We start from the raw sequence: 23811 nt of genomic DNA on the forward strand, positions 1-23811 counted from the left end.
TTAGCTAAGAGGACAAGTCATGCTTGCTACCACAAGACCATCTCTCCTAGATAGAGATAAAGTGGATAGAGATGTTCTTCTTTTTCCACAACACTTATACCCAGGGTTATCAAATAAATCTCCTGCCAGTCAGTTTCAGGGCAGACAAAAGGAAGCACTACTTCACACTATCACAATATGGGGTGATGACCACTAGCTAGATGGCTCCAAATACAGATTAGATAAATTCATGGTATGGAGAACACCCAACACTGGCTGAAGAGTCTCACAAATGGGGCTAGTGGCTCCACTTTGGAACCTGAGTATGCCCCCTGCATCAATGTCAGACACAGGGGGCATGGCTAGGGGCTGTGAGGAGCCCCCTGGAAAATGACAGCTCATGTTCTTTGAACTCGTCCACTCAGTGGTGGCTCTACCCTGGTGATAACTGATCTAATGTAATTATTAATAACAAGTAAATTTTAGCCCGTTGAATAACAGGCGCTAGGAAGGGAAGGGGCCCAAATTCGCCCTCCCGCCCTCCCAGCTGCCCGACTTCCCCTTCCCCGCCCCCCCCAAAGGATTAAGGGCCTCTGTGGCCGCCGCCGCAGCCGAAAACTGCCCTCCCAGCTGCCCGAGGCCTCCTCACCCGAGTCAGCCCGCAGCAGCCGGGCAAAGTGAAAGCATGTTTTCCAAAGGTGAAGAGAGGAGCTCGCGAACAGAGCTCCTCTCTATGCTAAGCCTCTTCCCGAACTGGTGCTTGGGCAGCGAACAGCACCAGTTCAGGAAGAGGCTTAGCACAGAGAAGAGCTCTGTTCGCGAGCTCCTCTCTTCACCTTTGGAAAACATGCTTTCACTTTGCCCGGCTGCTGCGGGCTGACTCGGGTGAGGAGGGCTCGGGCAGCTGGGAGGGCGGGAGGGCGGTTATCGGCTGTGGCGGCAGCCGCGGAGGCCCTTCATCCTTGGGGGGGGTGCGGGGAAGGGGAGGTCGGGCAGCTGGAAGGGCGGGAGGGCGGTTATCGGCTGTGGCAAGTGCCCCAAGGTCTCCCAGGTGCCCGTCCATGTTGGCGCCCCCAGGCCTCGGCGGCGGCTCCGCCGCCACCTCGGCCAGGCTTCACTGGCTTCTTCGGGGCAGCCGCTTCTGGCCGCCCAACATGGCCACCTGTTCCCTGCCTTCGTTTCTGCCACGGCCTGTTCAGGGCATGCGCTCTGCGCATGCCCAGAACCGCCAAGGGAGGCATGAACACACGCTTGGTGTCCGTCCACGGATGGACACCAAGCGTTTTATTAGAGAGGATATTTTTCCAATGGGAAAAACATTTTCATGATCTTTAAAAAGTCAGGAGGAATGGAATCTAGCACATTCTGGAGCAGTGTGCATTCCTGTTCTGTGATTGTGAGAATTTGGAAAAGCTTGCAACTGCCATACTCCCGTGTTGGGAGTAGCTCAGGCTGGCACATTGCCAACCTGGAAGCAATGATCTTTTCTGAGTTCTCACGAACAAAAAGATGCAGCTCTGAAGCCTTAGATTCCACTCTTCCTGACATTTTAAAGATTGTGAGAAACAGCCCACTGAGATAAAGTAATATAAAATCCCTGATGGCAGTCAGAATTATTCAATGAACCGATGTTGAGAGTGAGATTTTCTTGGTTAAAAGGCAAGCATACAAAAATGCTTGACGAGGAATAATCCTGAACACCACAGCTTTTTAGAAATTTGGCAATGTGTCTCCAATAGAAAGTGGGTCAAATATATGTAGGCATAATATATTGATTGTATTAATTCTGTCTTATCACTTTTATATCTCACTGTTTCTCCAAGGAGCTCAAGACAAGATACTAGGGCTAAGGGATTTAAACAAAGGAATATTTTTTTAATCCTTACAACAGTTCTGTGAGGTAGAATCAAGCTGTAGTGATGGGAAGAATTTGAGGGGGGACTAGGCCTCACTTAGAGCAACTGCTGGGAGAGTGGGCCTTTCCTAATAAGGGAAAAGCCTGGAAAAATCAAAACAGAAGGACCAATCCAGAGGACTGGGCAGAAACTACACTCACAGCCACCAGCAGCAGCAGAGAAAGCATTGTTCTGTTTGTTTGTTCTGAACCAAGAGTGCCTTGAGGAAGCAGCTGGCTGAGAAGCTGCTGGGGAAATGAGAGGCCACAGCCTGGAGGCTGGAGACAGCAGGAAGGCGCCTGCCTGTAAGTAATAAGATAGGGATGAGTTCAATTAGATGTGTGAGGGAAATTATTTTCCTTTATTGTATTGCTTGAATCTGAGTTGCCTGGTTAGGGAAAAACTCTTTCTCTCTTTCATAATCTGCTCTATGAAAAGACAGTTGTTCATATCGCTTACCTTTTTCTTTTAAATGTGATGATAAACCCTTATTGGTGAAGTGTGCTAGTCTTCATTTTGGGTCTGCCTTACTCACTTGCTTTTAGGGATTTGCCCCCACATAAATCTTTATCCCCACCCCCACATAAACCTTACATGGAGTATGGGTTTCCCCACATCAAATTAAATTTGATGGTGGCAGCCTACTGTGGATTCCTTACAGTTAAGGATTCACCCCAGTGGTACCCACCCCCAGCTCTGATAGGAGCAATGACACCATCCCTCTGTATATGTTTTCTTCCCACATTCACTGAATACAGTCAGAAAGGAAGCAGGAGTTTGCTGGCTAGTTATGCCCCCATGACATCATGCTCCCTAGCCATATCCTTGGCCCCTGCATATTAAAAGCTTGTCTGCAAAGACAAGCACTGAACATGGGGATAATTTGTTCCTGTATTCTAGAGCTCTGACTAACTTGAATTTTATAATGTGGGGGAGCGCTGGAGGCCGTGGCCAGAAGTGTACTCGCACAGGAAGTGACTGGCTGATGTCCTTGCATCCCCCCCCACCCCCAATTCAGTCGACACTGTTTTGGAATGCCTGATTAGTAGGCCTAATGTGGAAATTGAAACCGTTGCCATTTATAATTTATGTACTGGTTGGGAACCCCTGTACTAGATTATTAGAACCATTTCAGTATAGTAGTTAGAATACTTGATTAGACACAGGGAGAATCAGATTTAAATTACTGTCCCACAGTGGAGCTTACTGGGTAATCGTGGCCGTCCCTGCCTCTCAGGCAAACCTACCTCACAGGGTTGTGGCGAGAAGAAAATGAAGGGCAGAGGAAACTTATAAGCCATTCATATCTCTTTGGAGAAAGGGAAGGATGGAAATTTAATTAATAATTACACCTGCTCTTCTAATGGCACCAGAAATAATCTAGAAGAAGAAGAAGAAAGTAGCATAATACTAATGGATAAGTAAAAGCTAACGAAAGTCATTTGAAATATTTTCATGTTAATTAGTTCAGGACATTAAAGTTATGTAATGCCAGTGATTTTCTCATTGTAGAGTTGGCACATATTTTTGTTTAATTCATGTATGAAACCAGGGAAGGCATAAAGGCATTCTAACCTTCATTTAATAAGTCATGCCTCTGATATGGTATTTGCTGGTATTTCACGCGCAATGTGGTTGAGAAAAATCTTTCTGATCTTGATCATATTTTCATGGGAAACTATAAAAAAAATATTTACAAAGGATGCACTTGTGATTAATGCAGGGGACTGAGGTTCAACATATCAGTTTGTCAAATATATATTTTGTTTTTCTTGAGGAATCTGAATCTTCTTGTTTTTAGGATATAATTCTATTATATATTTTACTATACAACAACAACAACAACAAATATTTATATATCGCTTTTCAACAAAAGTTTCCAAAGCAGTTTACATAGAGAAATGATAAATAAATGAGATGGATCCCTTTCCCCAAAGGGCTCACAATATAAAAAGAAATATGAGAAACCAACAACAGTCGCTGGAGGGATGCTGTGCTGGGGGTGAATAGGGCCAGTTGCTTTCCCCCTGCTAAATAAAGAGAATCACAACTTTTAAAAGGTGTCTCTTTGCCCAGTTAGCAGGGAACTGGTAATATGTATTCTTGTATTCATATCTTACTCCTTTTTGGTGAGAAATGTCACAAAAATAGAAGTTCTGAAATGTGCTAACAGAAGATAATCCTAATTTTGACTGGAACCTTCCATCATTTGCATGTTAGACTTCTCTGCCCTGTCTGCCCTGCACAACAAGCCTTTTTCAAAGAGCACTTGGTCCTTACTCATAACATATAAATGAATATTTCTGAGTGATATCTGCAGGGTATCTTCCAGTAGCGGTGGTCTGTGAGTATGCAACCCTTGGGACATGCGAGTCTGCAGGAATTTCCTGGGTGGGGGTGGGGAATATACAAATATGTACATAAAGTATATAAACTATTCCACATCAATCAGGCTATGAATCCAGAGATAGTGCCCCTTGCCCCTCACCTCCATCAATGGGGGGCGGGGGGCAGAGAGGCTACAGAGGGAACAGGGGTTGGCAACTATCTATCTATCTATCTATCTATCTATCTGAGAGAGAGAATGACTGTGGGTCTTGATATATGCCATATGTTGCCTGGAACTAAAAAACAAACTTTTATTTTTAATATGAAACATGTTAGTGTAATGACAGCTAATTTATTTGCAAAAAACCAAAATAAATCCCAGGTGCTTCCTCCAAAATGTCTGGCAGCTCACTCTACAGGATTTGCTGACACAGAGACCTAATTTTCACTGTGGAGGTAGACCTATGTCTGGGTTTCACCGGTTCAGACAGCACCTGAATGCTCACATGACTGAATGCTGTTCCTTACATAAAACGTCTTGCTGATATAAAGACAGGTATCAGGGGAGAAGGATTCTAACCTAGCCTTGCTGGGTTAGAAAACTCCCAAGCAATTTTCTATGTGGAGGGAATTGTTTTGTATAGCAGAGCATTCAGTCATGTGGACCCCACCAGCAGCTTGAATTGGCACAGCCCCCACTGCTGTCAATCAGGTTTATTATTCTCTCAGAACTAGGCCAGAGTCTGCCTTTGATAATGCTTTAAGAGGAGGACAATAATGTGTATTCTTGAGGATACTTGTGAAGGGTGGAGAAGACAGAGAGTAAAAGGAAGCAGAAATTTCCTCTTTTCTTCCTTACTCTTCTTCTCCTTTCAAAAAAATTGTTTGCAGGCTCTACAGAATTTTTTTTAAGTAGGACACCTGAACCCAAACCATGGCTTTTCTCATGAATCTGCACCTGTGTTTTGTATTCTTGTCCGACAACATATCTGGTGTCTGCAATAGCAATTGCAGATTCTGTATTAATATTCTTGCTTTTGTTTGGCAGATTAAAACCATATAACTTTTATTTCCGATGCTGTGATTTGTAATTGTTATCTTGAAATTATAGCAAGTGGGATACATAAAGAAGTGGGGGGAGGAGGAGAAAGTAAGCTGATGTCATACACATTCTAGTTATGAAATGAGGGCCAAAACCAAATTGTGGATGTGCATATATTGTTTTTCTCAGGTCAAAAGGTATGTTATGGTGATTCAACACATCCTTGCTACAAGATTGCCTATTTCCAGGATTTATCCAGACGTGTGGGTTTCCAGGAGGCCCGCCAAGCCTGTATAATTGATGGTGGAGTACTTTTAAGCCTTCAAAGTGAAGCAGAACAGAAGTTAATCGAGAATATGTTGCAGAACTTCACAAAATCAGGCAATGGAATTGCTGATGGTGACTTCTGGATTGGGCTATGGAGAAGTGGTGAGGGACAAGCTACATCGAATGCCTGTCCAGATCTTTACCAATGGGCAGATGGAAGTAGTTCTCTTTTCAGGTGATTGTCTATGAGATTTTACTGCAATACTTTTGCTGAAAATAGAGACAAAAGGAACTGGAGACCAGATTTACCAATAGGCAAGTTAAGGTCCTGCCTAGGGTCTTAAATGTTAGTAGACCTCAAAATCTCTGAAGAGAAAAGGAACCCTTTGAAAAATGTTAGCCAAAGCAATCCCACTTCATTAATAAATGCTTACTATTAAATTGCCCACAAAATGATAGGAAAGGTTATGCAAATGTAGCTTTAAAATGGATTCAAAGTTGAAACAAATATATTTTCAAAGCAGTTTATTTAGAAATAATAATGATAAAATTAATAAGCAACAGATTGGTGTCCCTAAAGGGCACACAATCTGAAAAGAAACACATCAGCAACAAGCCCTGGAGAAATGTTGTGCTGGGGATGAATAGGGACAGTTGCTCTCCCCCACCAAACAAAAGAGAGCCACTACTACTGTACAGAAGGTGCCTCTTTGCCCAGTTAGCAGGGGTCAGCCTACTCCTCCTTTTCTTATCTGTGGTGGTTACACTGATTCTCTTTCCGTTGGCATCTGCTTTTCTCCTGCTTTTCCCTTTGGGTTCAATGTGTCATCTGCACCTCTACATTAGACTCCTGCCTCCTTTCCCTTTTTCCTTCAGTCCTACTCAACTGTCAGCCATCCCTGTTGCTGTGTATGAGATGCCCACTACATGGTGGAAATATTTGTGGAATGCATATAGGAACATGGCCTAGAGATGAGCGAGCCATACATTTTGTTCTTGTTTTTTTATTTATCCCAAACCTAGGAGAATGTGTACCTCCTTTCCAAAGTCCTAGTTCAACAATGAGTCGTGTTTCCATACAGTTATTGACTATTGTTTATCACAACTCTCATTCGGTCTAGTGCAGGCCTGCTCAACTTCAGCCCTCCTGCAAATGTTGGACTACAACTCCCATAATCCCCAACCACAGTGGCCAATAGCCAAGGATTATCCCCCTGCTAACTTGGCAAAGAGGCACCTTTTAACGTGGTGATTCTCTTTATTTAGCAAGGGGAAAGTAACTGGCCCTATCCACCCCCAGCACAGTACCTCCAGTGACTGTTGCTGGTGTCTATCTTACGTTTCTTTTTAGATTGTGAGCCCTTTGGGGACAGGGGTTCATCTTATTGTAAACTGCCCTGAGCCATTTTTGGAAGGGCGGTATAAAAATCAAATCAATCAATCAGTTTTAAAAATTAATTAATTATGGGAGTTGTAGGCCAACATCTGCAGGAGGGCCAAAGTTGAGCAGCCCTGGTCTAGTGACACTAAGTCTCATATTGAGAAGGCAGGACCAGCATTACACTCAGCCCTGAACCTCAGTACCAGGCCAGACCCTAAAGAAACCCAAGAACAGCCCTCAAAACCTGAACCCTCCAAAGAACTGGTTCCTTGGAAGAACTTCGTGTTTTCTGGTGGCTGCATAGCAGTGCCACCAAAAGGCTAGACAAGACCTGATAGAGAGCAGGAGTCCTGACCCTTTATGGCTCCCACTCTCCAGGTAGAGAGTTTAAGCCCAGGAGGAGGAGTCTAACAGTAGAGGTATTTAAGTCCTCATTATACCTCTGACTCTTGTCAGATCAACTTATTCTCATGGAGCTATCAGGAGCGCTGTAACTATGACGTACTTGCTGCCTTGCCTCATAGTGACTCCTTCATGGGTCTTCATTTGTGCTTTGGACACAGCAGTTGATAACATCTGGTCACAGCTGTCACATTCATCCTTCCCTCTGTGCTGTGAATCAAGTTCAGTTAAACACATCTTTTCTCCTTTTGTTATGGCTCAGTCCTATGAGTTTTTGTACTCAGGTTGGAGACTAACCTTTTGATATACAAATATAAAATGTGGCTGCTCTTAGTCACTGATTATTGTTAAAAAGAATTCATGTCTGCATGGGTCCACTGTGTGTTTTTCTTAAAAACAGAATTAGCTGGACCTAGCTAATTGTTTAAAAAGTCTTTAAAGACATATGGAACTTCTTTATAGTCACACTATGGTCTATATAGCCTTACTTTTCTTACTGTCACTGGCTTTCCAAATCCTCAAACAGAGATCTTCTCCAGTCCTGGTACCTGAAATCCTTTAAAGCCGAGTGCCAGGGTCTTAACTTGGAACCTTCTATATGTGAGGGATATATTCCATCAATGAGCATTGCTCATTTGGGCCCAGGAATGAGTTCTATTTCTTAGATTCCAGGGATATTTATTTATTTATTTATTTAGCATATGTTTATACTGTCCAAAATGGTCTCTGCATTTTGAAATGGGTATAGATAATCAGTTTCATCCAAGACTGCCTGGAGTTAGTAGGCCAAAGGCTGCTGTTTCGATGAATCAACCTCAAAATACTCAAATTGATTTAAGTGATTCGAGCACCGTTTTAAGTCCCGGGGTGAGCTGCTCTACCAATTGGGGTTGGTGGGTAGACCAGTCCTCCTAGGCAGGCTGATGCTCTTAAGTCCAGGGTGGAGGCCTGGTCTACCTGCCACGTGAGGCAGGTCGACAGTGCATCACCCACCTTGGAGGACTGGCCTACTGGGTAGGCCAGTTCTCCAGTGTAGGCTGACATGCTAAGTCCAGAGAGGAGGACTGGTCTACTGGCCAACCCCAATCAATAGATCAGCTGTACCCAGAAAAACATTGCCCGAATTGCAAAATTAGGTTTGTGCACATCCCTAGAAGAAAGGCATACAGGCAACAATTCAGCTTTACAATGTAATTTTTATTATATCTTTACATTGCATCAGAAATTGGTATACAGATGAGCCTTCCTGTGGGAGTGAAGCTTGTGTTGTGATGTATCATCAACCAACTGCAAACCCTGGCTTGGGAGGGCCTTATCTTTACCAATGGAATGATGACCGATGCAACATGAAGCACAATTTTATCTGCAAGTATGCCCCAGGTAGGAAATGCCAGTCAGGCCTCACATGTTACTTAGCACTTGTCTTAACACTTTTTGAAATGCAAAGCTGATGTAATTCTTTCAACGGCTCTCTTAAGTAGTGTTATCTCCATATTGCAGAAGGTGATACTGCACCATTTGCAATACCGGGCAAAGGCTAGATAGGCAAGGGATTGGTTTACCTAAGGCCACCAGTTGGATTCAATGCAGAGGCAAGATTCAAACTGATGAAATCCTGATTCACAGCTCATGGTCAGTGCAATCTCCAAAGGACTGAGGAAACACAATTTCCGTTTTATTGTACAAAATAGGTTTTGGTCATCAGTGACAACTTACCAATTCATGGGACCCTGATTTTAAAGTCAGAGAAATCCCAGCACATTCCCACAAGTAAAAAGTGCTTGCTTTTAAGTACTGTGGCTTACGTTCTGTTCAGTGCCCCATTGTTGCAATAGTGGTGTCATGCTGGTTCCATCTGATTCAAAAGCTCAAACATGCTGCTAGCGAAGGCGGAGAGGCTCCCTGGCTACTGAGGATTGCATCATTACTGTAGCATGCTTAATCCATTGGGAATGATGGGAGAATCATCACTACAGTGAGCATGTAGTCCTTAGTAGCCATGAAGCCGTCTCACCTTTGCTAGCAGTGTGGACAGGCTTGCAATTGCACAGAACCAGCATGTGTACCCCACTCTTGGATCAGTGGGGCACTGTGTTTTCACACAGAAATGTCAGCCTGTGACAACACCTAATCCATATGTTCACGTGCACGGACATACACACTGATTATATTGCTATAATTTAAAAAAATTATAGAGTTAAAAATTAATCTCGCAGACTTGGTTAGGTGATCTGTTGAGACCAGCACACATTTATGTGCCAGCCAATCTGCTGTGTCACCACAATGATAACAAGTTGTTCTAGTAAGAACTAATCACAGCCTACTTTCCTCTTACTGTCTCTACAACTGGATTAAATTTGGTTCAAATAGAGGTCCACAAGTTAAATCTCTTACCCCTCAAATGTTCACATGTCTACCATCTTGGATCGGGGTGGATGACATTATCACAAACTACACCATTGGGGCATCCCTAAGTGTCCCTACAGCTGTAGCAAATTTGGTTCAATCGGTTAAGCAGTTCATAAGTTTGCTCACTTGCACCTCAAAAATTTACACATCCACCATCTTGAATCAGTGTGGATGACATCACTATAAACTATGCATTGAGGTGTCCCTGTGTGTCACTCACTGCAACTCTGCCTAATTTGGTTTAAATTGATTAGACAGTCTACAAATTAGCCTGGTTGCGCCTCAGACATTTAGGTGGCCACCATCTTGAATTTGAGTGGATGACATTATCACACACCACACCATTCGGGCATCCCTATGTGTCCCTCCAGCTGTAGCAAATACAGTTCAAATCAGTCAGGTGGTTCACAAGTTAGTCCCACTTGAGCCTCAAAAGCTTATGCATCTGCCATCTTGGATTGTGGTGGATGACATCATCATAAACTATGCCGTTGAGGTGTCCCTATGTGTCCCTACAACAGTACCCGATTTGGTTCATATTGTTCGTCATTGTAAAGTTGATAGTGATGGTGGGGGTGGGACACACGTGCGCGCGCACACACACACACCCACACACACGCGCACAGAAAGCCAGGTGATCTCATAAGCCTACTGGAAATTAGGCTAACAAAATGAGAAGTAATGCAATACTCATTAACATGTGATCCACAATGCCTTTGTATGAAAGTAGAATTTCTTCATCAATAAATAAACTGCAGCTGGAGACTATATATACTGCTCTAAGCTCCTTGAAGGAAGGGCAGGATAAAATATATAAACATTCTGTGATAGATTAACTTTGTATTTTAGGACAAAATAGGCAATCTAGGGGTCTGCATTTGAAGGTCGGTCAGGGTATGGAAGCTTCCTTGCATATGCCATTAAGCTTGGGGTGGGGCAAAGTACCTGATGCCCCAGGGACACAAGTTGTTCTGCCCCAGCTGTCCTAGCTCACCTGTAATGTCCCTTACGCATACATACATACATACATACATACCTCAGCTTTAGTCATGGTGTGACAATGGTAGGGCCTGCTTGATCTCCCAAAACATAATCCACTATAATACTGCATATGTATCCATAAGATAATTCTGTTTTCACAACGGTTTGCAGCTTGTGCTTATCCAAAGTGGCCCTCTGTCTTATATAGAACAGAATAAACTAACTGGCATTTCCTGCCTGCCAGTGTTAAAAAGTAGAATGACTATTCATAGAAGTTAACTTATTAACTAAATCATAAGCACTAGTCTCTTTTGTCACAAGCACGATGCTTTCATAAGCTCTTGCTTATTAAAGTTCATATTGCACTGTTAGTTTTCCCCATGGTCTTTTTTTTTTTTGGTCTATAGTGCACTTTAGCCCCTTCCAGATGTATATGTGTGTTGCAGACATCTGGCTGGATGTGTGTACAATGAGTGTAGAACCTCTTGTAGCAAAAACTCTTGTAGCAATACCTCTAGGCCCATTCACACATTATGTTCAACACTCATACAACAATACAGAGCACACAGGTACAGATCTGTACACAGGTACTGTAATTCACATGCTGAATGCAGGTACATTAGTATACTTCCTATCTGTACCCTGCATTTGAAGGGCCTGTAACCAGGTTCATTTTTTAAATGAACATAGGTACAATTTAATAAAACTATATAATAAAAAGGTATCCGAATTCAATTAAATATGGTTCCTCCAAACCAATACAATACATCCATATGACAAAACTAAATCCATTAAAATTTATACATAATATCTCATATAAATGACCACACATCCATTTTTCTCCCACAAGTTAACAGCATGTCACTTCAGAGATGAATCAGTAGAGCCATTCTTGGACTTAACTTTCTCAGCTGATTACATAGTGAACATACATGTTCATTTCCATGAACATTCTATGAGATTTTATTTAGCAATTTTAATTCATTTAGTTTTTTCATATGTTTATATTGTATTGATATGGAGGAAGTATATTTAATTGAGTTAGGAGACATATAGTTTATTAAATTGAATATTTGTTTTATATTATTGGATTCTTTTAAATCTTTCTTTTTTCTTTTCTTTTTCTTTTTTTTCTTTTATTGTTGAATCCAAATAGGGGTTTGGGGTTTTTTTTGCAGTCATCCACACAAATATAATATAAATATAAAATACAAATATAAATATTTTAAAAATCATACAAATATATGTATGAATGTACAGACATCTCATAATGTCTGAATAGGGCAACTGCCCATTCTTCAGAGTTCCTTTTGTATATCTGAAGAGGGCTTCTGTCCATGGAACACAGTAGTTTATTTATGTGCAGACTGTTGAAACGGGAAGTTTAGTTTAAAGTATCTGAAACAGCTGCTGTTACAACTGAATATGAATATGTCTATGCAAAATGTCGTATTATATGCAAAATGATGTAAAAAAAATCTTTTTTTAAAAAAAATTGTTGACTGATTGTTTTTAACAGATGACATCCTAGAAAAAGAATTAGGAGACAGAGCAGTTCCAGATTATGGTAAGAAAATTTTGGATCATGTTGAAATGGTAAATCAATCATTTCCAAATCCAAAATCCTATAGGTTAGAAACTCATTCTAGAAGAGATATAGATGAATAATGAATACTGTAGAGAGTAATATTTGCAGTGTATGTTTTTATAAGAGTTTGACTGTATTTCAAAATATTTCAGTGTGTAACTCCTATTCCAGATGTGATCCCAACATTACAATAAAGTCCTATAGACAAATTTATCACCCACACTCATTTGCTTTTGAAACTGATTAGCTATGAAGTCTGGGTTGACTTTTTAAAGTGCAAGCATGAGCAGATGCTGCAGCACAGATGTTACATTTCAATTTGCTAAAATATGTAATTTCTTTTTCAGAAGGCCAAACAACAGTGCCAGCAGGGAGGCCTCATGATACAAGCAAGCCAGAAGATCATATTCCGGTGGTTGTGACTGAAACTGGTAACTGATCCATATGATTCTAATATTTGAGTAGTATTTTAGCATAAAACATAGACCATGTAGACATGAAATCACCATTTATTCCTAATATGAGTAAACTGGCTGTACTCCCAGAAAATAAAATAAAACTAAGTGCTGGGATAAAAGTTTCAATATGTTGTTGCTACTGCAAGGCAAATAACTGCACTTAGCTATTAAAGATAAGACGCTATAAGACAGAGTTAGACTGCCTTCAGGGTGCATGGGCATATGCATTCCACCAAGCATTGAATCCCACAAAATATTTCCTCTCCTTTTTACTTCAGAACTGCATAAAGCACAGATTTTCAAACTTGGGTCCCCAGATGTGGGTGGACTACAACACCCCCCCTCCATCCCCAGCCACAATGGCTAAAGTCTAGGGAAGATGGGATTGTAGTCCAACAAAACCTGGATGCCCAAGTTTGAGAATCCCTGACAAAGAGTGAATGAACTAATAATTAGAACCTGCAATTAGATCTACAGGTTCAGTCTTCATTTTCTGCCTATTTGGCTTAATGGGATCTGATATAACTGATGGAAATGGTCTAACATAATGAGGCATTGTGATCAGCTAAGCCCAGGCTTAGGCAGCCATGCTTGGGCTTGGTTGCCTGTGAGAGCCACTGGCGGTGCCACAGCATCCAACCCAGGGAAGCCCAGCTCTTAGTTAAGGTTAAGAGTGCGAACACACCCATAAACCAGCTCCTGAGATTGTGTGTCAGCACGGGCTACTTCTTCCTTGCGCTGACACAGAGATGGATGCCTAGAGCATCCATCCCCTGGGGGAATCCTCCAGTGCACCACATTTGGTGCACAGTGCATTGTGGGATACCCGGGGATAGCGAGTCCTTCCCAGCCTCAGAGCGATTTGCCCTCCTCAGAGCTGCACAGAGCAGCAGATATCATGTTCAAGCTCTGAGTGCGCTCCCATCATGGTCAGGATGTTCGTCTGGGGGTAAGGCAAGTTTTATGAAGTCTTCTCCCCAACCTGCCCACCCAGTAGGTCACGTGAATGGCTCCATTGTTGTTTTTTCCATGAACAATCCATGACTGGATTGGAAGCACCACTAGCAGGTGTGGGGATAGTAAACTGAAAGGAACCTTCTATGAAACCTAAGAGTCTCATGAGTCTCAGTGAACATATATCTAAATCATCATAGCATGTACTGGTAGCCCCTGGTGGCGCAGTGGTAAAACTGCCGCCCTGTAACCAGAAGGTTACAAGTTCGATCCTGACCAGGGGCTCAAGGTTGACTCAGCCTTCCATCCTTCCGAGGTCGGTAAAATGAGTACCCAGAATGTTGGGGGCAATATGCTACATCATTGTAAACCGCTTAGAGAGCTTCGGCTATAGAGAGGTATATAAATGTAAGTGCTACTGCACATACATAAGGTGGGCCAGTATTATTATTACCATATAGCAGATGGGGCTCAAATAGAGATTTATCTAATTTATTTATGTTTATACTTCTGTGCTGTTTTTCTGTTTTGATTAGTGAATAGTAGTATAACATAATGTATTCACTTTATTTTAATTTTACTCTTATTTTTTATACTTTCATTAATATAGCCTCAAAGCAGTTTTACCTATGGTTTGCCTAAGTTACTCTAATGTGTTATTGACTGAAATATAATTTAGTGTAACTGTTTGGGGAAACATGGAGTCTCTAAGGCTTAGCCATTCATCTCATCTGTTTTTGAGATGATTCACAGAACAGTGAAGTTTGGGGGGGGGGTGCTGTAATTCACCCCAGTTAATCCAAAATTATCCCAATGTTGACTCCCTGCCTGTATATGCCGTGCAAAAAAACCAGATTTGTTTTCATAATAGTGGTCCACATGTTTCACCACATAATATGGGCAATGCTGCAGGCACCTAAGGAAGAACTAGCAGTCTTGTACAAGAGTGCGAAATCACAAATGCTTAAAGCAGTATCCCTGCATTTGGAAATCAATTCTTACATTGCAAATAATGTAAATAACATTCCTGAAGTATGTACGTGTTACCAGAGGCAGAGCTACCATTGTGCAAACAGGTTCAAAGAACCTGGGCTGCCAAAGCCCACAGGGGGGCATGGCTTGGGCTCCATCACACACAAAGGGGGCGTGGCCTCAAGCTCCGGAGAGCCCGAGCAAGCTCTGTGCTGTTATTTCAGGCAGTTTGCTGCCTGGAAGCAGCTGTTTCCCTTTCTCTCCCTTGATGTAGGGAGAGAAAGGGAAATAGAGTTTTTCAGGCAGCAAACACTGCCTGAAATGAAAGGGCAGAGCTGGCTCGGGGCTCGCCAGAGTCTGGGTGAGAAGTTCCCTTGGGGCTCTTATGGAGCCCGAGCCACGCCCTGTGCACGTGGCATCATGCACATGGGACGTCATTTGAGAGGCTGCCGGGCAGGGCCAGACCCAGGCGGCCGCTTGGCTGGCTCCATTCCTGCATGCCAATTTAAGATTTGTGCTCTTGCCTGCACTTCCTTAGAAGCCCACTGTAGCCTAGGAGGCCTGGAACTGCCCATGATGCTGTGGAACATGTGAGCCACTATTTTTAAAAACTTGTATCCAGTAGCTGACATCCAAACTAATGCAGTGCTGCTGCAGGTAATGCTGTACATACTACAGGGGAGGGGTGCTTTTAGTTGATCTCCTCTCTCAAGTCCTCTGTGATTTCATTAAATAGATCTTTGAGGGCTTCATGAACCACAGTAACTTATTTTCAGGAGTCACAGTTGGCTTCAGAGGGAAGGGGAGATTGACAAAAATTGCCCCTCTTCTGTAGTACACACAAAGTGTCACTGTACCAGCTTTTTGTTAGCCTGGAATTCGGTCAGTATATACGATGGCTAAAAATATACAAGCTAAAATATACAAACTAAATATACAAATCAACTGGAATCAAGCACTTATACTTAAGACTGTGAGGTCATTAATACAATCAAAAACTGTGTTCTACCTGGGTTTGAGAGCTGTGTGTGCTCCCAATTTTCAGATGTGTGGAAGCACAGGTAGGAGAGAAACTTGGTAGAAGTGATAGTGTGGATGCAAGGTAAGAGGAAAAGCTATCCAACACCTATAGTACCTGGTGCTGTGAACAACTTTGTGTTATAAGTTTTCATGGACTGCCACCTATATAATCAAGTGCGTGAACCATGAGCTTAAGAGCTATTATTTGGTTGTGTTCAGTGAGTGGATTACAAAAGAAATTGCATATCATTTTAATAAGATGGAAATGGAGCTCAATAACCTCAAACAAAAGGCATTAATGAGAACCTTTTTCTTGTAGGGTTAATTCCCAATCTAATTTATGTTGTTATACCAACTATACCACTGCTGTTATTGATATTAGTGGCTTTTGGGACTTGCTGTTTCCAGATGCTGCATAAAAGGTAAATATTATGCATGGGCAGGCATGACATCTTGGATCTTAGGCTCATGTATTGTGGAATTTGTACCTCCATTAGCAAGTTATTCATATTCATGTCCATTCCACATGCAATGCAAGGCCATTCACATTTACACTGCAAAATGAACTTTTGTCCCAGTGTTATGCATTACTATAAATGAAAAGCACATCTAATAATGTACCCAGACGGTATATTTTGTGATGCTCAGTAATGTTAGCATATTTATTGTATTTGTAACCCTCCCTTGCTTGAAATATATTATCTCTGATGCTAGTGTAAAGTTCTTTCCCCCCCGATATTAACTATTAAATGTAAAAGGAGCATTTCAGCTAGGAATAACATACTACCTTCTTAAAACCTAAGCAAAAGGAATTTAGGAAGAAGAAAAGGCCACATTGTATTTGAGAGAATTTCTGTTGGCTGTTCCACAATGTAAAATTGAATTTATCATCTTTCTCTAAAGCTTCTACACGAGTCTAACCTTTCCTGGAAGCTCAGTGGCACTAGGCTTCCATGATTCCCCCAATTTTGAAGATTTGGTTATCACAGGATGTATTGGCACAGGCTGTTTCTCAGGGCTGGATATGTGGGTTCCCTAACCTATACCCTGATCATTCTCAGAAGAATATGCCCCCTCTGCTCTGCAATAGAGATAATGATAGCATTGGTGCCACCCACATGGAAGAAAGAGCAACATCAAGATATTTCAACATTGGGTTTCCACATAAAATCGCAGTTAGGGATGTGCACGGAACCACAGTGGGGAGGCTCAAAGGCGGTGGGGGTGCTGCTTTAAGAGTGGGAGAGGATGCACGTACCTGTCCTGCCACTTTCCCCCCACCGGCGTCCGTTTTAATCCAAGCCCTTATTTAATCCAACCCCAGGCACATCGGACACTTCCGGTCATATCCGGACACTGGGGGCAACGAGGTGGCAGGGAGGTACGCTGCCACCCTGGATTAAAACGGATGCTGGCGGGGAAAGCGGCAGGAGGGGTAAGTGTACCCTCCCTGGCTTTTAAGGTTAGACACCCTCCACCATCGAACTGGCGGAACTGCCGGTTCTTTGAACCAGTTTGGAGGCCCTTTATGGGCCTCTGAACTGGTTCCGTGCACATCCCTAATCACAGTCCACCTGAGGTCTCACTCCTCTCTTCATAGTAGTAAGAAGTACTTGTGGTGTTTTCCTGTTTCCATTTCCTTGTCAGTGGCAGTCACTGGTCTGGAACTAGGGTGAGGTAACAACATAGGTAAGATAATCCAGGTAAGAGGAAGTAGGAAGATGACCTAGGGCTTCTAATTTCACATCTAGCTCCACTCTGAGGAATGGGGGCTTATTCCAAAGTATTCTTGCTCCAGTAGCAATGAAAACGTCTGATACCCCTTGTGTAGCATTAAAAGCCAGAGTCAGGTCATGGGAAGTTCTTGTATTGACACACCACAATGGTAGCAGTAAAGCCAAGAATTTCCCCTTTGCTTAATAGCAACCAACAGCTCATTCATGCTTAGCTGCTTTCCCTTTCCTTTCTTCTAGGGAAGCAAGGAGAAACTGCTTCAGTGACTCATCTCCATTATCAGATGAATGCCTTGCAGGAAGTTTAGATTCTAACTTGGTATATTTTTTCAGTTTCTATGATTTGTATTTCAAAGCTAGAACTACAGTCCTGACAGCTCCCTCAGACTACTCAAATGTTTTCCCCCCCAGAAACTCTGCACAGGGACACAGAATCTCTTCACCTGGTACCAGCTTGTTGCATTCAGTTTGAAGGCAATGAAGTTATACTTTATATAAGCTGGGGGTGTAATTCAAAGTATGCAGATTTTATTAGGTACAGCACAAGTTCTTGCTGTGTTTGTTTAGATTGCATCACATTTGAAGCTGCTGTATTTAAAAGATACAGCACCCATATGAGAGCCACTTTTTCTTTGCTTCATCTCATAACATTGCTGTAGCATTTTTAAGACCTGGAAAATGTGGAAGGAGTTAATCTTGCTAGTCTGTCCCTCTGTGTTGTTCCCTTATTCTGGTCAGGTGACTGAGAATTGTTTGGGAAGAACGTATGTGATGATGGGCTTTTAAATGTTAGCACATTGCCTTGGAATGAATCCACAGAGAAGTGTCTTGCACAGCATTTCTGTAACATATAAAGAGTACCTATCTTATCTGAAAAATAAATTTGCAATTCAAAGGAATAGTGCTGTTAACAGAGACGTGAGGAATCAGAGTGACAATTGCTGTATGCGCATGTGCAGGGACTTACTTAGTTGGTCTGATTTGAAAGGCGAGGTCATGATTAGCTATCATTGAGGAACTTTGCATCAGTCTAATAAACTTTTAATCAGCTCATTCATAAATAAATGATTTCCCGGAAAGATTAACAAATTCTTGATACTGCATACATTTAAATAGTATAAGCATAATCCAATCCAAGCTAAGCACCATGTTCAGTAATTCAAAAACCTTCAGTTTATGATGAGAGCTAAGATGCTTTACAGTTTCACTTCTTCTCTAAAAAGAATGGAAGTTGCAGGATAAGGTTCCCATCTTAACTTCTGTGTCATATAAGCTGTAAAGATCTTGTATAGTCCTATATATGATGAAGGTTTTAGGAATGAGGCTCCATGCATCCACCTTTGCCTTGATCAGATATGCTTCAGGCAGAAATTCAAGGGCATCTCTAGAAAATGATTAGGGAAACTGCATCTGTTAAATGTCTGCCTGGACACATCCCTCCCCAGCCCAACGTCCAACTGAAAGACCAAGGCAAAGTGTGGGTGCATGGAGGTTGAGCCTTTGAACCAACCTTGTTCAAGTTCACACTGGCTCAATTCTGAGCTAGTTTGGACACCCCTGCAAAAGCCCCGTAATCTTGCAATCCCAGCTTTTTTAAGAGATGGAAACCTATATGAACCTGTATGTCTTCCTTTTTCTCTTTCCTTCACTCAGGACACACAGGCCTTGAGCAGTAGCCTTCCACGCACCTTTCCAGGGCCTGTTATCTGGTTATTTTATTTTATTTTATTTTATTTTTAAATTTTTATTCCGTTCTTCCTCCAAGGAGCCCAGAATGGTGTACATGGTTATGTACTGTAGATCTATGATGTAGGGGTGTGCATGAACCCAAAATCATGGTTCAGTTTGGGTGACAATACTTGAAAAGCGGAATTCGGTGAGGATTCCTCTTTACAAATAAAGGGGTGGGGGAATCCACCAAAGAGCGGCGGGAGGCAGGGCAGCGAGAAAGGTTACTTAAGGCTAGCTGCTCCCCACCGCTTGCTGCTCCCAACTCCTTGCCACCCCAAGTACACCTTGTAAGTGGCAAGTGGTGGGGAGCTGTAAGAACCTTAGACAACCATTTTCACCGCCACCCCCTGCCCTTCGATGTTGAACTGGTTTGCATTGAACCGGGCTGGTTCAATTGAACCGGCCTGGTCTGTTAGATCATGGACTGAACTGGTTTGTGACCGAGTTGACAAACTGGTCCAGTTCGTGTACACCCCTTCTCTGAGGAGCTGAAACGAGGTCTTCTGGCCTCTTTTAATAAAGCCTGGCATGTTTTAATGATACTTAGTAGTGTCTGCCTTTTTTCCTTCTGTCTATAAACTTGTATATTTTAAAGGCTGTACACAAGTGACATGGTCTCTGAGCATAGACAGAGTAGCTTCCTTCCCTTTAATACTCAGGCCTCCACTTAATGGTTAATGGCTGATAGGAAAATGGCTTACTCAAAGTAGTCTCATTGAAATTAAAAACACATTAGGCATTCCTTAACATGTTCTTTTAATTTCAGTTGGATAACTTTGAGCATATAAATTTATATGTTTAGCATATAAGTTGAATAAATAAGGAGAAAGTATATAGCCTTGTCTTATTCCTTTGCTGATCTGGAACCAGTCTGTTTCACCTTGTTCCATCTGGACTGTGGTTTCCTGTCCTGTGTATAGGTTTCTCATGAGAACAATGAGATGTTCTGGGACACCCATTTTCCTAAGGATATTCCACAACTTGACATGGCTGATGCTTTTCTGTAATCAATAAAGCACAAATTGACTTGTTCTTCTTCCTCTTCTTCTTCCTTTTTTGCGTTCTTTGGCTTTCTCAATTGCATCAGCAATGATGTCTCTTGCTTCTTGGCCTTTTATGAAACCAGTTTGAACATCTGGCATTTCCCTTTCCACCTAGGGCTCTAATCTGGGTTGGATGATCCTGAGCATTATTTTGCTAGCATGTGAAATTAAGGATATTGTGCAATGGTTTGCACAATCTGTTAAGTCTCCTTTCTTTGATATGGATATGTAGACTGACCTCTTCCAATCTGTTGGCCACTGTATCATTCTCCAAATTTGCTGGCATAGTTTGGTTAGAGCCTTGGTTGATTCTTCTTCTGTTGCTTAACATCTTTCTGTAGCTTTTCCATCATTTCCTGTAGCCTTCTGACTTGGTAATGACCAGAGTGCTGATCTTACTTCATCTTCCTGTACTAGAGATTCTTGCAAGTAGGGCATATCTTCTAGAGCATCATTGATGTTGACATCCCTGCTGTATAGATTTTCAGTATACTCCTTCCATCTCTGTTCCATCTTCTCTGAATCAGTTACTATCTGTCCTTTGACATTCCTTAACATACCAGTTTGAGGCTGGGACCTCCTTCTGAGTTCAGATATCTTTTGGAAAACTTGCCTTGTTTTTCCATGTCTATTTTCCATCCTCAAGGTCTTACAGATGTCATTGTAGTACTGCTCCTTGTCTCTTCTAACAGCTTTCTTAAATTCCCTATTAAGTTCCTTCCTGGGGTCTTTATCTTTCTTGACTTTGGCTTCTCTCCTCCTCTTGGAAATTTCCACTGTCTGTTCCGACATCAATTCTGTTTTCTTCTGTTTCTTGGTCTTTGACAGTCTCTTTTCACGTTTGTCCTTAACTTATTTGATTTCATTCCACAGTTCCTCTGGTTCTCTATCAGTGAGGTTCAGAACTTCAAAGCAGTTCCTGATGTTTTGCTTGAAAATGGTGGGTACATTCTCAAGATCATATCATGGAAGCTGGATAGCTTTGTTTTTCTGCTTTAGTTTGACTTGGAACTTGCACATGAGCAGTTCATGATCTGTTCCACAAACAGCCCCCAGCCACGTTTTTTCCTGTTATAACTGAGCTCTTCCACCTCCTTGCACCAGTAATGTAATCAATTTGATTTCTGTATACTCCATCTGGTAAAATCCATGTGTATAGGTGCTGCTTTGTTTGTATGAAGAATGTGTTAGCAATGAAGAAGATCATGAGCTTGGCAAAAAAAAGTTGGTCTCCTGCTTCATTTCTGTTTCCTAGACCATACAGTCTGACTATGTTTTCCTCCTTAACATTTTCAACTTTGGCATTCCAGTCTCCAACCACCAGCAGCACATCTTGCTTGCATGTTCTGTCAATTGCATGTTCTGTCAATTTTAGATTGAACCTGAGCATAAAACTCATCAACTTTCTCCTCTTCTTCATCAGTCATTGGGGCATAGACTTGGAGAACTGTCATGTTAAAGAGTTGTCCACAAAACCTAATTCATATTAGTCAGTCACTGACTGCATTGTACTCAAGTACTGTCATTGCTATAGAGGAAGTTATTCACTATACACAGGAAGTTGCTCACTATAAATTGCCAGGACTTTGCCTTCCCAACTTTGGTTTAAGAATTTTCAGTGGGCAGTTTCGGTTATGCTCTTAGAGAACTTTCCCTTAGTTATTTCCCCTATCTTTATGGGGATTTCAAACAGTAATTACTTAAAAAACAAACAAAAAACCCAACAACAACTATACTGATGCTTTTTCAAACCAGCAAAAGCATCCCTTATGGTCCTGAATTGTGTTGGTATGCTAAAAAGACATCTAACATTTTAAAATATACATTATCTGTGGTAAAAAGAGGTTGCCAAAACTTTGAAACCTCTTTATAGGCATTAGAAACCTCAACTGCTACATATTTACATCAAATCTGGAGGATTGGTGTCTCATATGTGCATGATTTCATATGTGCATGATTTCAAAGGGAATGGGTGGATATATTTGACTTTACAAGCAATAGAATATTCAGGGCCTATAATGGTGGAATGTTGAAAACACTCCTCATCTTAACTATACTGGTATGACCTTGCCAGTACAATTAAGTCTAATATGTTAGACTCAGATTTACATTAATTTTGACTGGATTGTTCACTGCAAAATACAATTGGCAGAAATCACCAGTTCCATCAAATATGTTTTCATCCATTCAAGAGTGCTTTAAAATTAATGTAATGGATCATTGTAAGCCGATCTAACCAAGTATTGGCATTAAGGTTGTGATTCAAATCTTTTCAAAGAAGAACATGCTGGCAGCAGTCATTGCTCAGAGTTTGCTCTACTTCCATTATTATTAACAATGGCTATCTCTTCCCACAGGCTTACATATGAGTAGGATCCAGTTCAGAGGTGTAGAGTCTGATATGCTGGATCATAAGAACAGAAGAACATAGGAAGCTGCCTTATGCCGAGTCAGACCATTGGTCCATCTAGCTCAGTATTGTCAGGAGAAAGAGTTAATTTCTTAGTGTTGTAGTGTTACATATATGGACCATGATGGTCCGTGAGGCACCACAGCCCTAATAAGTTCCACTGGCATGCTTCCTTCTTACAGTACTTTTCAACAAATACATCCTGTTCAGTCTGAAACCAATTTTCAGCTGGCACACCTTTTTAAAAAAATAGAAAATCAAATTAAACATCTGTAACAAAGATAATTCCAAATATCTTTATAAATGTTTATTATATACCATCATTCATCTTTATAGTATCCTGAATGGTTCACTATGAGAAGAATATTCATAATGTATATACATTTATAAACATAAAGTTGTGTTTTTAATTTTTCAGTAAAGGAAGAACAAAAACCAGTCCAGATCAGTCTACACTATGGATTTCAAAGAATCCAAGGAAAGACAGTAGCATGGAGGTATAAAGATATGACTGGAAAGAAAAGCAGGAATCACATTTTCACATTCAGATAATGTCATGTCAGATAGTAGCTTGGAATGGCTTGAAATTGCAACGGATCAGCAAATTGAACTGGAAGCTCCCCCTTGAGGCAACTGTTCAGATCGTTTTTTATATGCAATGTTTCATTTTTATTTCAGTAGCAAAACATGGCACTCTAAAAGAAAAAGAATGCATTTATTTTGCTAAGAAAAATGACTCCACTACAGATAGTAATGAGATGGACAGAGCATTTGTAATATATATGGGGAAATGTCTACTGTATGTGTCAGTTTTAAAACAATTGTTTCTTGTTTAAATCTAACTCTTTCTCTATTAGTTACTCCATACATTGTAATTTTTCTCATTAATTAATGTATTTTAAATTCAGTTAATATGAATTTACAGTGTAACAAAATAATTTATCTTTGCATAAAAAATTGATAAAATATTGACTGTATGGTTATTTATTGAGCATGGGAAATGATTTTAGTATTAGTCTCTTTTGGAGCTCATTGGTAAAAGATAATTGGGAATGCTGCAATTATGAGCTTCAAAAACATGGAGAAACAAATTGATGCACTATAATGAATACACTTTCCTAGCAATTGATGGAAGATTCATGTGTTCATCTCAGGCAGGGCTGCATAACTATGGCCCTTCAGCCATTAACATAAGAACAGCCCTGCTGGATCAGGCCC

General features: G+C 41.4%; 1 protein-coding gene across 5 annotated transcripts in view; it reads left to right on the top strand.

The window, feature by feature from the left end:
- Positions 1-23564, top strand: part of CHODL (chondrolectin) — a 53623-nt gene extending 30059 nt beyond the window's left edge. The window contains exons 2-8 of one of the 5 annotated variants that reach the window (XM_053305080.1): positions 5434-5746; positions 8517-8674; positions 12204-12251; positions 12620-12703; positions 15996-16098; positions 17001-17111; positions 23012-23147. In XM_053305080.1, the coding sequence (XP_053161055.1) occupies positions 5434-5746; positions 8517-8674; positions 12204-12251; positions 12620-12703; positions 15996-16098; positions 17001-17079 (785 nt within the window). In that variant the 3' untranslated portion in view covers positions 17080-17111; positions 23012-23147. Of the gene's footprint in view, positions 1-5433; positions 5747-8516; positions 8675-12203; positions 12252-12619; positions 12704-15995; positions 16099-17000; positions 17112-23011 lie in introns of all 5 variants that reach the window. The other 4 variants (XM_053305078.1, XM_053305079.1, XM_053305083.1 and 1 more) reach the window with 4 other exon arrangements.
- Positions 23565-23811: the final 247 nt, after the last annotated feature.

This window comes from Hemicordylus capensis, chromosome 3 (assembly GCF_027244095.1).
Source record: "Hemicordylus capensis ecotype Gifberg chromosome 3, rHemCap1.1.pri, whole genome shotgun sequence".
Lineage (NCBI taxonomy): Eukaryota > Metazoa > Chordata > Lepidosauria > Squamata > Cordylidae > Hemicordylus > Hemicordylus capensis.